The 15,005-nt window shown below is 57.5% G+C and overlaps 1 protein-coding gene across 3 annotated transcripts; it reads right to left on the bottom strand.

Moving 5' to 3' along the window:
- Positions 1 to 308: 308 nt before the first annotated feature.
- Positions 309 to 13,885, bottom strand: ATP4A (ATPase H+/K+ transporting subunit alpha). 3 transcript variants are annotated; one of them, XM_031659638.1, is made up of 22 exons: positions 13,843 to 13,885; positions 13,609 to 13,752; positions 13,435 to 13,492; positions 12,759 to 12,964; positions 10,854 to 10,967; positions 10,396 to 10,648; positions 9,856 to 10,124; positions 9,055 to 9,253; positions 8,639 to 8,748; positions 8,424 to 8,558; positions 7,743 to 7,935; positions 7,001 to 7,176; positions 5,759 to 5,895; positions 5,523 to 5,673; positions 5,248 to 5,416; positions 5,004 to 5,158; positions 3,808 to 3,931; positions 3,171 to 3,316; positions 1,568 to 1,701; positions 1,134 to 1,235; positions 958 to 1,049; positions 309 to 758 (listed from the first exon to the last, which is right to left on the bottom strand). In XM_031659638.1, the coding sequence occupies exons 1-22, from the start codon at positions 13,852 to 13,854 to the stop codon at positions 730 to 732; spliced, it is 3,108 nt and encodes a 1,035-aa protein (XP_031515498.1). In that variant the 5' UTR covers positions 13,855 to 13,885; the 3' UTR covers positions 309 to 729. The 3 variants fall into 3 exon arrangements, with proteins under 3 accessions (XP_031515498.1, XP_009192433.1, XP_031515497.1); XM_009194169.3 differs by lacking the exons at positions 13,435 to 13,492; positions 13,609 to 13,752; positions 13,843 to 13,885 and adding an exon at positions 13,163 to 13,302 and having other exon boundaries at positions 12,759 to 12,962; XM_031659637.1 differs by lacking the exons at positions 309 to 758; positions 958 to 1,049; positions 13,435 to 13,492; positions 13,609 to 13,752; positions 13,843 to 13,885 and adding an exon at positions 13,163 to 13,302 and having other exon boundaries at positions 1,138 to 1,296; positions 12,759 to 12,962.
- Positions 13,886 to 15,005: the final 1,120 nt, after the last annotated feature.

Raw genomic sequence — 15,005 nt, 5'->3', positions numbered from 1 at the left:
TGTGGAAATGACTTGGGCCCCCTTGTGTATGGGAGCCCCCAGGAGGGAGAAGGGTGCTAAGAACAGAGAAAGCCCAGAGGTGATGGGGGGTGCCTGTGGTCACGGCCCAGCTTGCCTTTAGATGCCATGACCCTGGGCAAAGAAATAGGAATCATTTCCCCCAAGGCAGGTTTATTGAGCACCTACTGTGTGCCAGGCTGTGTCCTAGGCACTGAAGGTATAGCCCTGAATAAACAGCCCCCATGTGTAGGACTGTGGAAGATCACAAGTACTAATGAGAGACGCTGAGGACAGTGCCTGGCACCGGATACAGCACAGTCAGCGTGAGCTGGTTTTATTACCATCGCCCAGGACACAAGCATGTCTTTAACGAAGGGCCCCCGGGCAGCCCTCCTGCCTGGACTGGAGTCCTGAGGACAGAAACACCCTGCAGGAGCGGCCAGCTGTACTCCCTGTCAGAGCCCCACCGCCACCGCAGGTGGGGGCTTTCCCAAGGCCAGCTCAGAGGACTGCCCAGGTGCTGCTGCTCCGGGAGGTGCAAACTTGGGGATGGGGGAGGGGAGTGGGCAGGTCCCTCCAAATGTGGGGTGCCATGGGCTGCAGAAGCAGATACTGGTGGGGCTGGGACTCTTGGTTGCTCAGATGACTTGGTGGCTGTCCAGAGGCTCCCACGAGCCCTGCCCCCACCTGCTGTGGCAGTTGCAGGGATGCTTGAAGGCAGCCGTCCCTCTAATAGTAGAGTTCCTGGTCCCACCAGCCTGGGAGAGAGAGGGAGAAAGGAGACTCAGTGCTGGGGGTGCCACTTAGGCAGGGCCAGGGGCTGAGAGGTCGGAGATTGGTGCTGGTTGCTATGGAGGGTCAAGGGCTTGGAGGCCAAGTCTTGAGGATCAGAGGTGGGTGCAGCTGCTCGAAAACGTTTCAGTCCCCTGCCCCCAGGCCCTCAGTCTCCACACTCACTCCCTGGGCAACAGCGAACTCCAAGCTTCCGGATCTCATCATAGACGAAGATGAGGATGCCGTAGGGCAGGGGGACCAGCCACCACTGGAACCTGAAGGCACATGGCAAGGTGAAGGCCATCCCAGGCCTGTGCCCCACAGCCCCCTCCCTCTCCTGGCCCCTCACAGCCTCTCACCGAATGGGCATGAAGTTGAAGATGTTGGGCATGCCGGGGCAGTAGCACAGGAAGCAGCCGATGCAGACCTGGAACACGATGGCGATCACCAGGATCTTATTCCTGGGGATGGGCAGGATAGGACAGGCCATTAGGAATTGGGGACGTGATGCCAATCAGGATACTGTGGGTCAAAGTAGGTCAGATGTCAGCAGCAGCAGGGAGGTGTTCTACACACTGAACACTGGAGTGGCCCGGGCCTCTCAGCACCACCCCTTTAGTGAAATGAGGGGGCCATTGGGAGGAGCTGTTGGTCAGTTAGAAAAGTTTTTTGGCATGTCAGCGTCTGGCACCGGCACCCGCTAGCATTTGCCGGCTGTTCTGAACCACAGTCAGGATCTGATGGGAGTTGGGACCAGGGGTTGGAGGGCAGGAATGGGGCCCGCCAGGGACACCTGAAGAAGCCTTGCTGGAAGGCAGAGAGGCGGCGCGTCTTGCGGATGAGGACATCGGCGATCTGGCACACCTCGATGCTGATGAAGAACACGGTATAGCAGGTGTACTGCTGGTACAGGCGCTGCCCGAATGTCTGCAGGCCAGGGGCAAACAGAAACAGCCTGAGTCCAGCCTGAGTCTCGGCGGAGAGCCTCTGCAGCCCACCGGGCATAGGGTCCCAGGGCCGTGAACCCCTAAATGCTGTCTCTGCCTTGCATCAGAGGGTGGGAGGTGGGGGGAAGGCGAGAGGCAGAGTCTGTCAGGTGTGCAGGACCCCAGACTGGGGCCCAGAAACCTCAGCCTAGCAGAGCTTAGATGACAGTGCCGGGGAAAACAGTAGGCTGGGCCGACTGCTTTCATAGTGGAAGTGGGAAGGCACCCAAAAGAAAGGGCCTGGGAAAGGGGAATTGAAATCCTCAGATGGGATTTGCAAAGTCCAGTGACTCCAGGGGCCAGGCGGATGGCAAACATAGGTGAGGCAGGCACCGCAGGCCTTTGGGGAACAGAGGGCACGTGCCCCATTTAAAGGGGGCAGCCACTATGCAGCCCATTTCTTCAACACAGCTACTTCTTTTTTTTTTTTTTTTTTTTTTTTTCTGAGATGGAGTCTTCGCTGTATCACCCAGGCTGGAGTGCACTGGTGCGATCTTAGCTCACTGCAACCTCCAAATCCCAGGTTCAGGAGATTCTCCTGCCTTAGCCTCCCAAGTAGCTGGAATTACAAGCATGCGCCACCATGCCTGGCAACACAGCTCCTTCTAATACCAGCTAACTGTGGGGATCCCCGACTGCTCCAGTGTTGCACGTGCATTAGCTCATTTAATCCTCTGGGTAACCCTAGGAGGTAGATCAGTGGTGCTGGAACTTGAACATGCATGAGAATCCCCGCAAGGGCTCCCAGAGGGCTGGGATAGAGCCTGAGAATTTGCGTTTCAAACAAGTTCCCAGGTGATGCTGATGCTGCTGGTCTGGGAACAAACTGAAAACCACTGCAGTAGACTTTGGTATTCTCTCCACTTTGCAGGTGAAAAAACAGGCACAGCGAGGCAAAGCAACCTGCCCAGGGTTACACAGCTTGTGAGGAGCAGTACCAGACCATGAGTTCAAGCGGTCTGGCTTCAATGTCTATCTTAACCATGACAGAAAATGTTTAAGGGAAATATCCTCATCTGTATGGAACTCTACAGCTGAACTAAACACATCTGCTGGCCAAATCTAGCCTCACTGTGCTCCACACCTTCATTAAAATGGGCCACATGTGCAAATACCCTGTGGAGTGATGCTGTAGGGAAAATAGCAGACTAGAGGCCTGGTCCCACATCTGAGATGATGCATTAGTGTCAAGGCAGAGACACCCATCTGCAGTTGCCATCATCAGAAGCAGGAGTTTGCAGCTGGAGATGGTGGGAAAGGTCCTGGCCTCCAGAACTGGCAGGGAGTCTGGGTGTCCGGGATACTGTGGCTGAACTCAGTCACATGTGGAGGAACAAGTGGGCTGCACATAAGGCAAGTGGCCCTGGGAAGGAGGGAGCCCAGGGATGGGAGGGGTGGGGCGAGGCTCACCCACTCCTGGCCGTAGCTGTCCTGCAGATCTTGTAGGTGGTGGTCCTCCCACTGCGCCCGCAGCCCCACGCACAGCAGTGGGAACCAGCCCTCCTGGGCCATGGCCGTGAAGTAGTCAGTGAAGCCAGCAAAGGACTGAATGGCACCTGGAGAGAGGCAAGGGGACACAGGGAGACAGAGATGGACACAGAGACAGGGACATGGGAGGAGAGGGACATGGAGAGACAGGGACACAGATACACAAAGGTCAAGGACATACAGAGACGGACACGGGAAGAGAGACAAGGATATGAAGAGACAGGGACACAGATACACAAAGAAGGTCAAGGACACAGAGACAGGAACGCAGAAACAGAAAGAGACACAGAGGCAGAGAGAGACAGAAGCAGGGACAGAGAGAAAAAGATACATCCAGGACCCAAAAAGACAGAAATAGGCAATGACTCAGAGACAGAGCAGGGACACAGTGGAACCAGAGAGATCGTCACAGACAGAGACATGGAGGACAATGGAGACCCAGGACCAAATGCAGACACCGAGATCCAGAACCAGCCAGAGCCCAAGGCAGAGCCTGGGCAGGCGAGCAGCCCAGCGCAGAGCCCCCCACCTCCAGGCTCCCTGGCCCATGGGCACCCACCAATCTGGAAGTAGGAGTAGGCAGCCAGAGGCTCGTTGACCAATCTGTCGCGCTTTGGGTTGCGTGGACGCAGGTGCATGATGTCGCTCTCGGCTTTTTCATACGCCAGGGACACAGATGGGAACTGGCCAGGAGTGGAAGGAACTGGGACTGAGGGTTTGGCTGGGCCCCTGTCCCCTCCACTGCGGGTCCCCCTTCCCCCACTTGTGGGCAGGAACAGGACTGAGGTTAGCAGGCAGGACCTGCAGGGACGGCACAGCCACACCAGCCTGGACAGCCTGGGCCCCTGGTGTCCATCTTCATAAGAACATCTGCTTTTATCTTCTCCCTCTGTCTCCCTCTCTGTCTTTTTCTGTTCCTCACTCTGTTTCTCCGTCCCTGTCTCCGGTGTAATTCTCTTGTGACTGTCTCTGCTTTTGTGCGTTTCTGCGTTACTCCCTATCTCTGTGTATCTTCAGTCTCTTGGTGTCACTGTGCCCCCTTATCTGCTTGTGCCTAGAGTGGCAGCAGAGCATACTGACAACGACCACAGGCTGTGGGACCTGTGACTGCCCGGACTCAAGGCACAGCCAGGCCACTTATTTGCCCAGTGACCTAGGACAAGCCACTCTACCTGTCTATGCCTTGATGAGCTCATCAGTAAAGTAGGGGTGATAGTAACAAAACTCATCTCATAGCGTGGTTAGGAGTACAATATTAAGGAAATGATTGTGTGTCTGGCCCAGAAAAAGCACTATGTAAATGTTACCGAATAAATACCTGTCAACCCAGCCATACCTCTGTCTGCATTCATGACCGTATCTGTGGCTCTTTTCCATCTGTCTGCCATGGGGTCTATCTGAGGGCATTTATTTGTCCATGTCTGTTTAGGGGCACGTGTCTGTGATTCAGGTTAGGCTAGATACCTGTTCTGTTTCCATCTCTGTCTGCGTATCTGTATCTGAGTCCCCGTGTGTGCATGTCGGCCCGGGCCTACCTGAGTGTCCGCCTGTGTGTGCATGGCTGTAGGTCTGTCCATTTAGGTCTGTCCACCTGCCTGCCACCCATGTGTCCTGCACTGGCTGTCATTGCACACACAGGTCTTGTCTGTCACTCTGTGCCCAAGAGTGTCTGTGGTGGTCTCTGTCCCTCCTGTCCATCTGTGGGCAAGTGTCTCTGGGCACCCTGTGGATGGGTACCCTGGGCTATGGACTCACAATGTCAGTGCAGAGTTCGATGAAGAGGATGGTGATGCACCCGAGGGGCAGGGGCACGCTGACGGTGATGTAGATGAGGTAGGGCGTCAGCTCCGGGATGTTCTTGGTCAACGTGTAGGCAATAGACTTCTTCAGGTTGTCAAAGATCAGTCGACCTGTGGGGTCGGGCAGGCACCTCAGCCTCCTCACAGCCCTCTCCCTCCTGTGCCCACACCGCCTACCCCCTCCCTGGCCTGGCCCGGACCCTGCTCCACGCCTGTCACAATGGAGGCGAAGTTGTCATCCAGCAGGATCATGTCAGCTGCATTTTTGGCAGCATCCGAGCCAGCGATGCCCATGGCTACTCCGATGTCTGCCTTCTTCAGAGCTGGGGAGTCATTCACACCATCCCCTGTGACGGCCACAATCGCACCCTGCAGGCAGCAGGTGCAGGCGGGTGGGCGGGTGGTCAGTGAGAGGCCGGCCCAGGACCAGCCCCGCCCCTCTGCCCGCCTGTCCGCCCTCATCAGCAGGGCTCACCAGCCGCTGGCAGCTCTCCACGATCACCAGCTTCTGCTGGGGGCTGGTGCGCGCAAACACCATCTCAGGGTGGGTGCGCAGGGCTTCGACCAGCTCCGATGGGTCCATGTCCTTCAGCTGCATGCCATTGATCACACAGGCACGGGCGTCCCTGGGGAGGAGATGGGAAGACCTCACTGGGACCTTAGTCTGTGCCAGATGTGGGGAGAACCCCGAGAGGTCTGGGGGGGGCTTACTTGCGATTAACCTGGTCCACAGGCACACGGAGGCGGGCAGCGATGTCCTCCACCGTCTCACTGCCTTCCGAGATGATGCCCACACTGGCTGCAATGGCCTTGGCGGTGATAGGGTGGTCACCCGTCACCATGATCACCTGTAGGTGGAACCAGTGGATCCCTGACCCCTTCAGATCAGCCCAATCCCCCGTCCTCCCTGGGAGACATCTGCTGATACACGTGTTCATTTACTTGACCAAGCGTGACCACCTGCTACATGTCTGGGATATAGCAGAGACAAAAGAGACAAAAATCCCCGTCCTTGAGGAGCTGACATTCTAGTGCGGGTGACAGAAAATAAAGAAATGAATTATATAGTATGTTACAAGGTGGGAAAAACATATTAAGCTTGGTGGAGAAAATGGTGACTCGATTTTAAGTGTACCCAGGGAAGGGCTTATTGAGAAGGTGACATCTGAGCAGAGACCTGTAAGAGGCGAGAGAGTTGGCCACATGGAAAGCTGGGGGAAGAGTGCTCCCGGGAGAGGGAACAGCAGGTGCAAAGGCCCTGAGGTGAGGACAGGCCCAAACTGTCGGAGGAACAGCAGGGAGGACAGCATAACTGCAGAGGAGTGAACAAGCAAAGAGGGCTAAGGAACGAGCTTAGAAAGGTAACAAGGCCCTGATCTAACAGGGCCTTAGAGACATAGGAAGGGCTTGGGCACTGCCTGCCTGGCCTTGGGTTTCCCACCCTTGTTTTGTGTTTGGGGAACCACTCCTCTCCCCTAGACCATCGGTTGCAGTGAAGTCCCTGGCTAAGACTGGGCAAGAAAGCCCAGATCTGGCCAATCAAGGTCTTCCATCCCCCAGCCACAGTGACTGGCTCAGGGATGAACGAGTGACCCAATCTGGTGCTACTGAAAAAGAGGCACTCTCTTTTTATGGGGTGGCTAAACAGGTGGGAGTTAAGTTCGAGCTGCTTGAGCAGGGGTGTGTGTGTCCCCAAGTGGAGGGAGTGCTTGCAAATAAAGCCAGCAGAGCGAAGAGCAGAGCTGAGACATGGAGAAAGGAAAATTCCTAATGACCCTGAGCTCCTGGATCCAGCTATACCTGAAGCTTAATTCCCCAGAATTTTTCAGTATCATAAACCAATGCATTTTTGCTCAAGCCAGTTTCAGGTGGGTTTGTCATGGGGTTCTTCAACCCAAATCCTGCTGCCATCTTCTGTCCTCACCCCACTTGTTCCTCCCCACAGTGGCATACCCGGATGCCTGCCGTGCGACACTTGAGCACAGCATCAGGGACGGTGGCCCGGGGTGGGTCAATCATGGATACAAGTCCCGCAAAGCAGAGGCCGCTAGATGGAAAGTTCATGTCCTCCACATCGAAGGCATAGCCGGGCGGGTAGTCCTTCTCATTCAGGTAGAGCTGGCAAAAGCCTGGCCAGAAACAGGGAAGTCAGGGAGGAGCCCTGGGCAGACCCTTCCTTAGCAGGGCCAGGAAATGAGTAAAATAACCAGGTCCCTTGCACCAAACATCTATGGATGCCTGACCCTGTGCTAACCCCTTCACTCACATTATCTGAATCTACCCTCACAACCACCCTTGAGGCCCATTCTCATCTTACAGATGAGGAAACTGAGGCTCAGAGAGGGGACATTTCTTGCCAGAGGTCACACAGCAAGTAAAAGGCCCAGAATTGGACCACAGATCTGTTTTCTAGGGTAGAGGCAGGGAAGTTTAAGGCGTCAGGACAAAAATTGGGAGAGGTCAGAGGTCAGGATAAGGATGAAAAGTCCAGGTGAGGACTGGGGTCAAGGTAGAAAGTGAGGACAGACAGGGGTCAGGACTGGTACAAGGAAAGTCAAGGGTGAGGCTGTGGACTGGGACAGATCAGCCAGCAGCCAGGGATGCGGACGGTCAGGACTGGGCCTGGCGGGGTGGGCAGGGTCTGTGCTAGCTCCTCCTCCCACCTAGAGTCTCCTCCCCTGCCCAGGGATCTCACCGAGCACGCGTTCGCCCAGGCCTCCCAGGCTGAGGTAGGCGGTCTGGAAGGCTTCGCGCCACTGCTCGTCCAGCGGCAGTTCCTGGCCCTTGATAAGGATGGAGCTGCAGCGCTCCAGCACGCGCTCGGGGGCGCCCTTCATCACCAGCAAGTGTCGCGGGTCCCGCGGGTCCTCCAGAGTATGGATGGACAGCTGTGGGCGGGGAGGGGCGGGGATATGGGCGGAGGAACGGGGCGGGGCTGAGGAGAGGGGCGGGGCCGAGAGCTTGGTGCGGGGCCTGAGAGCTGCGGGCAAGGGTGAAGGTGGAAGATGGGGGCCTTGTGTAGAGAGGTCCTTGGTAGAAGGTGAGCTTTAAGGCGGGGCTAGGCGCATATTTGGGGTCCTGGGCACAGGGAATGAACAGAATTAGGGTGCGGAGTTGCGGGCTGGGGGCGGGATTTAGAGAGCGAGGTGCTCCTCATGGAGAGTCCCGCCGAGGAGAAGCTGTGGGCGGGGCTGGGTGGTGAGCGGGACCTTGCCTCTGGTGGGCGGGGCCATAGGCAGAGCGGGAGATGGGGTGGGGTTTGGCTGCGGAGAGAGGAAACTGGGAGCGAAGCCCCGTGTGGCCCGCCTGATGTGGGTGTGGCCTGGGGCGGGGCCCGAGATGCGGGACCAGGCCGTGGGCGGGGCCGGCTGCGCACCTGGAACTTGTTGGTGGAGTTGAAGGGGATCTCGCAGACTTTTGGGAAGCGGTCGCGGTAGCCCATGGCGTTGCCCAGCGTCAGCTCCGAGAACTTGAGCAGCGCCGTCTCCGACGCGTCTCCGATCACGATGCGCTGGAAGCGGGGACCGGTGTCAGGGGCGAAGCCGGCTACACTTGCCTCCCGGGATTCCCTGGAGGCCCCCTGGCTCTCACCTTGGGCACGGGCACTGCATCCTGGCCGGACTTGAAGGCAGCGCGGTTGCACAGGGTGAGCACCCGGCACAGCGCCCGCCACGTCTCCGAGGACTGGTCAAACGTCTGCCCTGCAGACCAGGCGTCCAGGCTGGGTCCCGCATGGCGGCTCTCCCGGACCAGAACAGAGCCCCCTCCTCCTAGGCTCATGTCGCGGGCCCCCTCCCTAGACCTGGGTGGGATTGGGTTCCACCCAACCCTGAGGGACCCAACCCCAGGATGACCCTTCCCTCTAGACCCAGTAGCGAGTCTCCTTTGAGACCTGGAGCCGAGCCGCCCTGCCTTCGTACAAAGCCCTCACTACCTCCCTAGCCCCCTTCAGGTCTCCACCATCCACCAGATCCTGCCCTGGCGCCTGTGCCCTCCCTGCCCCACACCTGACTGGTCTTCTGTGGTGTCAGCTGTGTGGATGTGGTTGTCAAACCACAGATGGGACACAGTCATGCGGTTCTGAGTGAGAGTCCCTGTCTTGTCTGAGCAGATCACTGAGGTGGAGCCCAATGTCTCCACCGCCTCCAGGTTCTTGACCACGCAGTTCTTACTGGCCAGGCGCTTGGCTGTCAGGGACAGGCAGACCTGGGGAAGGGGTGAGCACCGCAGGCTGGGGATCCACCCTTGCTTCCAGTCCTCTTCCCCACCTCACAGAACCTGGAAGGCTTTACCCCAGCCGCGGGATTGCGTGTGCAACGTGCTTCTGCAAAAACCAGGTGTTTGTTTCTTGGCCCCAGCTTTTGTTGAGCCTGTGCTTTGTTTGGGACTCCTTTCCCAGTCTGCCCAGATACAGTAGCCAGGCCCCTCTCTGAGCTGTCCCAGCTGAGGTTCTGAAAATTCTCTTCACACAATCAAAATGAGAAGAGGAACCTTCCCCGCCCCTTCCCGGGGGCTGGTCTGGGGCTGGGTGCTGACTGTGGAAGGTCCTGTGACATGCTGGCTGCCTGCACAGGACCTCAGCCTCTTCCAGTTAAGGACCTGGCCTCATCGTCTCTGTACCCTCCATGTGTGGCAGGCTTGCATCAGGATGCACTTGCTGAATGAGTGGATGATGGGAAGGTGGGAGAGTGGATGGGAGCTGAGTGAACAGATGGACAGGCAGGGAGGTGATGGGGGAAGTGTGGAGGAAAGAACAGATGGTTGGGTAGGCCCCTCAGCTCCCTGCATTCCCACCTGCCCGCACTCACTGTGACAGTGGCCAGCAGCCCCTCAGGCACATAGGCCACCACGATGGCCATGAAGAAGACCATGGCCCGCAGGAAGGTGTAGCCAATGCACATGGCCACGATAAAAAACGTAGCACCGAAGAGAATGGCCAGGCCCGCGATGATGTCCACAAAATGCTCGATCTCGATAGCGATGGGCGTCTTCTCGTTTTCCACCCCCGACGCCAGCGACGCGATACGCCCAATGATGGTGCGGTCGCCTGTGTTCACCACCAGGCCCTGCGCGGTGCCTGCAGCGGGGCCAAGGAGTGACTCAGGCATAGGGGGCAGCAGTGGGGTGTGCACTGCCGTGTGAGCTGACGGACAGTCAGTCACCACCAGTGGAGGATGTGACCTGGGGAGAAGGGAGCGACAGTGGGAGACAGAGAAGCAGTGTGCCCCGGGGAGGTGGCAGTCATGCGGGGGAAAGACAGGGAGGCAGAAGCCCCCTGTCCTAGAAGGTAGCAGGAGAGGGACCGGTGGAGGCAGCAGTTACTGGGCAGGCACGCCCAATAGACAGACCCTCAAGGCACATGGTGGAGAAGAAGGCGATGTTGCGGGTCTCCAAGGGGCTCTCGTGCGTGCACTCGGGTGAGCGGGTCTGCGGCTCGGACTCCCCCGTCAGTGAGGAGTTGTCCACCTTGCAGCCCTGGGCCGCCAGGATGCGGATGTCGGCGGGCACTCTGTCCCCGCCTTTCATCTCCACCAGGTCGCCCACCACCAGCTGGTCAGCGTTGATCTGGAACTTGTCTCCATCGCGGATGACAGTGGCTTGCTGTGGGGCAGGGATGCCAAAGTTGAGGTGGACTTTGAGGGGGTGGGAGCTGCTGCACATGGGGAGGTAGAGGATGGAGAGAACTGGGACCCATGGGGAAAGATGGAAGCCACGGATGAGGGGCAGGTTGAGCCTGATGGGAGGAGGCTACCCGAGCAGTCTGGAGTCTCTGGGATCTGGAGTGGCTGGGTGCTGGGGAACCCACCTGTGGCACAAGGTTCTTAAAGCTGGCGATGATATTGGTGCTCTTGAATTCCTGGTAGTAGCCAAAGCAGCCGGTGACGACAACCACAGCAATGAGAGCGATTGCCAGGTACAGCTGGGGACAGGGACAGGGCTGGGGTTATTCAGAGGGGCTGGAAGCTGCCTACCTGAGGCCACCCGCCTGCTCCCTGGGGCTCTGGTGTTCTTGGTTTTCCCCATGCTTTTCCCCGCCTACTAGGAAGCTCATGCACCATTCCCTGTAGCCTTTAGCCCCCTTCCCACGTCCCTCATACCCCACACTCGGCCTGCCCTGTCTTCTCAGTGTCTTGTGTTCCTGTGTATATTTCATATCCTCTGGCCCTGAATCCTCAATCTTCCGTGTCCCCATATCTGTGACTTGTGCCCCATATCACTGTGTGCCTTGGTCTGACACATTCCCTTCTCCTGTGTCCCCAAGCCTTGCATTCCCCATGTCCACTGTCCCATGTCTCCTCCTGTCCCCATGGCCTGTATTCCCCGTGTCTCCAGTTTCACATCCTGGGTTTTCCATAATCTGCTGCCACCTTTGTGTCCCCTGGGCCCCCTTGTCCCTGCATCCTCACATCCCCATCCCTGCATGTGCTGCAGACCTTGTATGTCATGGTTTGTGTCCTCCGTGGCCATGGCCCCCGTGTTCCAGCTCCCCAGTCACTGTGTCCCGTGTCTCCCATGTCTGCGTATCTCCAAGTGCCCATCCTGTGTCCCACAGCCATGACTTTTCGAGCCTCTGTCCGATGTCACATGTCCCTGAGTCCCCATGTCCCTTGCCCTGATCTCTGCCATATGTCCAATGTCCCTTGCCTTGCACCTCCATTTTCTCTCTGTCTCTGTGCTTCTATGTCTCATGTTTTGTGTTTCTCCATGTGCTGTGTCCTGAGGCTTGTATCCCTGCCGTGGTGTCCCATGTCTGAGTCCCAGGGTCTCCTGTTCTGCATGCCCCAGTCTGTCCTGTGTCTGCACTGCATGTCCTCTGCTTCCAAGTCCCATCTCTGTTGTTTTTTTTTTTAAGATGTAGTCTCACTCTGTCACCCAGGCTGGAGTGGCAGTGGCACGGTCTCGGCTCACTGCAGCCTCCACCTCCCGGGTTCAAATGATTCTCCAAGGCCGGGAGTGGTGGCTCTAGCCTGTAATCCCAGCACTTTGGGAGGCCGAGACGGGCGGATCACGAGGTCAGGAGATCGAGACCATCCTGGCTAACACGGTGAAACCCCGTCTCTACTAAAAAATACAAAAAAGTAGCCGAGTGAGGTGGTGGGCGCCTGTAGTCCCAGCTACTCGGGAGGCTGAAGCAGGAGAATGGTGGGAACCCAGGAGGCGGAGCTTGCAGTCAGCTGAGATCGGGTCACTGCACTCCAGCCTGGGTGACAGAGCAAGACTCCGTCTCAAAAAAAAAAAAAATGATTCTCCTGCCTCAGCCTCCCGAGTAACTGGGATTACAGGTGCCCTCCACCATGCCCGACTAATTTTTGTAATTTTAGTAGAGACGGGGTTTTGCCATGTTGGCCAGGCAGGTCTCAAACTCCTGACCTCAGGTGATCTGCCTGCCTCAGCCTCCCAAAGTGCTGGGATTACAGGCGTGAACCATGCGCCCGGCCTCCAAGTCCCATCTCTTACGTATTGCATTACCATACTCTTTATGCCTCCACCTATGTCCCCATACCCGAGATTCACCCCAGTGTCCCTGTGTCCTTAGGTCTGCCCCATCCATATCCCAATGTCCTCCACCTGCCGTGACCCCTGTCTTGAGACTGCCTTTCGTGTTCCTCTATCCCCATCCTCCTCTGCCCCTCTTGTCCCAAGTCCCATTCTCAGTGTACTGCATTCCCAGGTCCCCATGTCCCGAGCCTGCCCCCGCAACATGTCTCACATTGTCGTCGGTGGTGAGGTCCCCCTCACTGGCCTGGATGGCAAAGGCGATGAGGCAGATGGCGGCAGCCACCCACATGAGGCACTGCAGGCCCCCAGCCAGCTGCCTCGCAAACTTGACATACTCTGGGGTGCCCCGTGGTGGCCGCAGCGCGTTGGGCCCGTCCCGCAGCAGCAGCTCGGCAGCCAGGCTCGCAGACAGGCCCTGGGACAGAGGGATAGGGCGAGGCAGTGCCGGGGACTTTCCTCCACATGCACACCCTGAAGGAAGCCCCCTGCCTCGGTTTCACTTCCCCAGCTCGGTCTGTCCTGCTCCTTCTCATCTCTTTGTCTCTTGGTTCCTGCCCCCACCCCGTCTCTCCCTCCCTCCTTCATCTCTCCCTTTGTCTGTCTCTCCTCACTCACCTTTCTGTGTGTCTCTCTCCTGCTGCTCTCTCCGTATTTGTCTCTGCCTTTTCTGTGTTGCTATCTCTTTTCATCTACTCCTCTCTCCATCTCTGTGTCTAACCCTTTCTCTCTAATGCTTTCTCCCTTCTCTCCCTCTCTCTCCCTCTCTCCATCTCCCTCCCTGTCTCTTTCCTTCTCTCCCTCTCTCCCTCTTTCTCCCCTCTCCATCTCCTTCCCTCTCTCCTTCCCTCCCTCCCTCCTTCCCTCTCTCCCTCTCTCCATATCTTCCTTGGTGGCACTGGTCTGGTATTTCTGTTCCAGCTCCGCCACTGACAGCTGGTGGTCATTCTGTGTGGTGGGGTGGGGCAGGATGCTTGTTCTGGGCTCTCCTGGCCCCCTCCCCACCCACTTGCCTGGTTACCAGCCCACCCTCCAGCTCCCGCCCCTCCCCAGCCAGAGCTCACAATCTCCATCTCCTTCTTCATGTTCTCCAGCTTCTCCTTCCTCTTGCCACCCCCGCCGCCCGCCTTCTTCTTCTTGCTCATCTTGGCAGCCATGTCCCCGCCAGGGCCAGGACCCAGCTCCACCGAGTAGAGCTCGTAGTTCTCCTGGGGATGGATGGGATGGAGGGAGGGAGGCCTCAGATTCCACTGCAACCCCTGTCCCCACCACACCCCGGACCCCTGGGCCCCACTCACGGCCTTCCCCATGGTGCCTGGTGCCTGTGCTCCCACCCGACAGAGCCTGGGCCCGGACCAGTCCTGATATACCCGGGGAGGGCGGGGGGGTGGAGCAGAACCGCCCGACCACAGCTGATTACAGGGCTCCTTGGGGTGACCTCTAGGCCTGGGTGCCTCAGGCATTCCCTCCTGGGCTGCTCCCCCTGCCCAGATCCCCCCATGTCAACCTGCCCTGAGATCAGGGAGCCCCTGGGAACAACCTCAGCAACAAGAAGAGCAAACACAAGGTTTGTTCCTATGGGCATTGTGCTGAGGGCTTCCGTGTGCTAACTTATTTAACCTTCCAATAACCCTTTGAGGCGACAAGACCCCTTACAGATGGGGAAACTGAGGCATGGAGGGGTTGAGTCACTCTCATATGGCTCCGTCACAGGCTAGGATATAATGGAGTGAGAACCAGATCGGCTGGCTGCAGAGTGTCCTCTTTCAGTCTAAATAGCACATGCCTGAAGAAGCATGGAAGAGGAGGGTACTCCCACACTTCTTTTTTTTTTTTGAGATTGAGTCTCGCTCTGTCACCCAGGCTGGAGTGCAATGGTGCAATCTCGGCTCACTGCAACCTCTGCCTCCTGGGTTCGAGCGATTCTCCTGCCTCAGCCTCCTGAGTAGCTGGGATTACAGGCACGCACCACCACACCTGGCTAATTTTTGTACTTTTAGTAGAGACAAGGTTTCACCATGTTGGCCAGGCTGGTCTCAAACTCCTGACCTCAGGTGAACCACCCGCCTTAGCCTCCCAAAGTGCTGGAATTACAGGCAGAAGCCACCACACCCTGCGGTGCTTACAACACTCTCTATGGTGGCTGAACGTTTACTGAACTCAGACTATTCACTGTGGGCTGGGTATGCTCTGTGTGTCACTCGAATGGTTTCCTTAGCATCTAACAGCAGCCCTGTAAAGCGATGTTCTCTTCTTAGCCCCCACCAGGGACTTTGCAGAAGATTTCAACATCTAAGAATTAGGGACAGGGTTCCAGCCCAGGCCTGACCCCAGAGCCTGGCTCTTGTATGGCACCACCAATGGAAAAACCCGAACTTCACCACAGCAGCACCATACACATGCCATGTTCTGCACGTGTGACCTCACGGGTCTTTGCAAAAAAACCCTGTGCAGGCGGCAC

This window comes from Papio anubis, chromosome 20, assembly GCF_008728515.1.
Source record: "Papio anubis isolate 15944 chromosome 20, Panubis1.0, whole genome shotgun sequence".
Lineage (NCBI taxonomy): Eukaryota > Metazoa > Chordata > Mammalia > Primates > Cercopithecidae > Papio > Papio anubis.
This window is presented reverse-complemented; position numbering and strand designations above follow the sequence as displayed.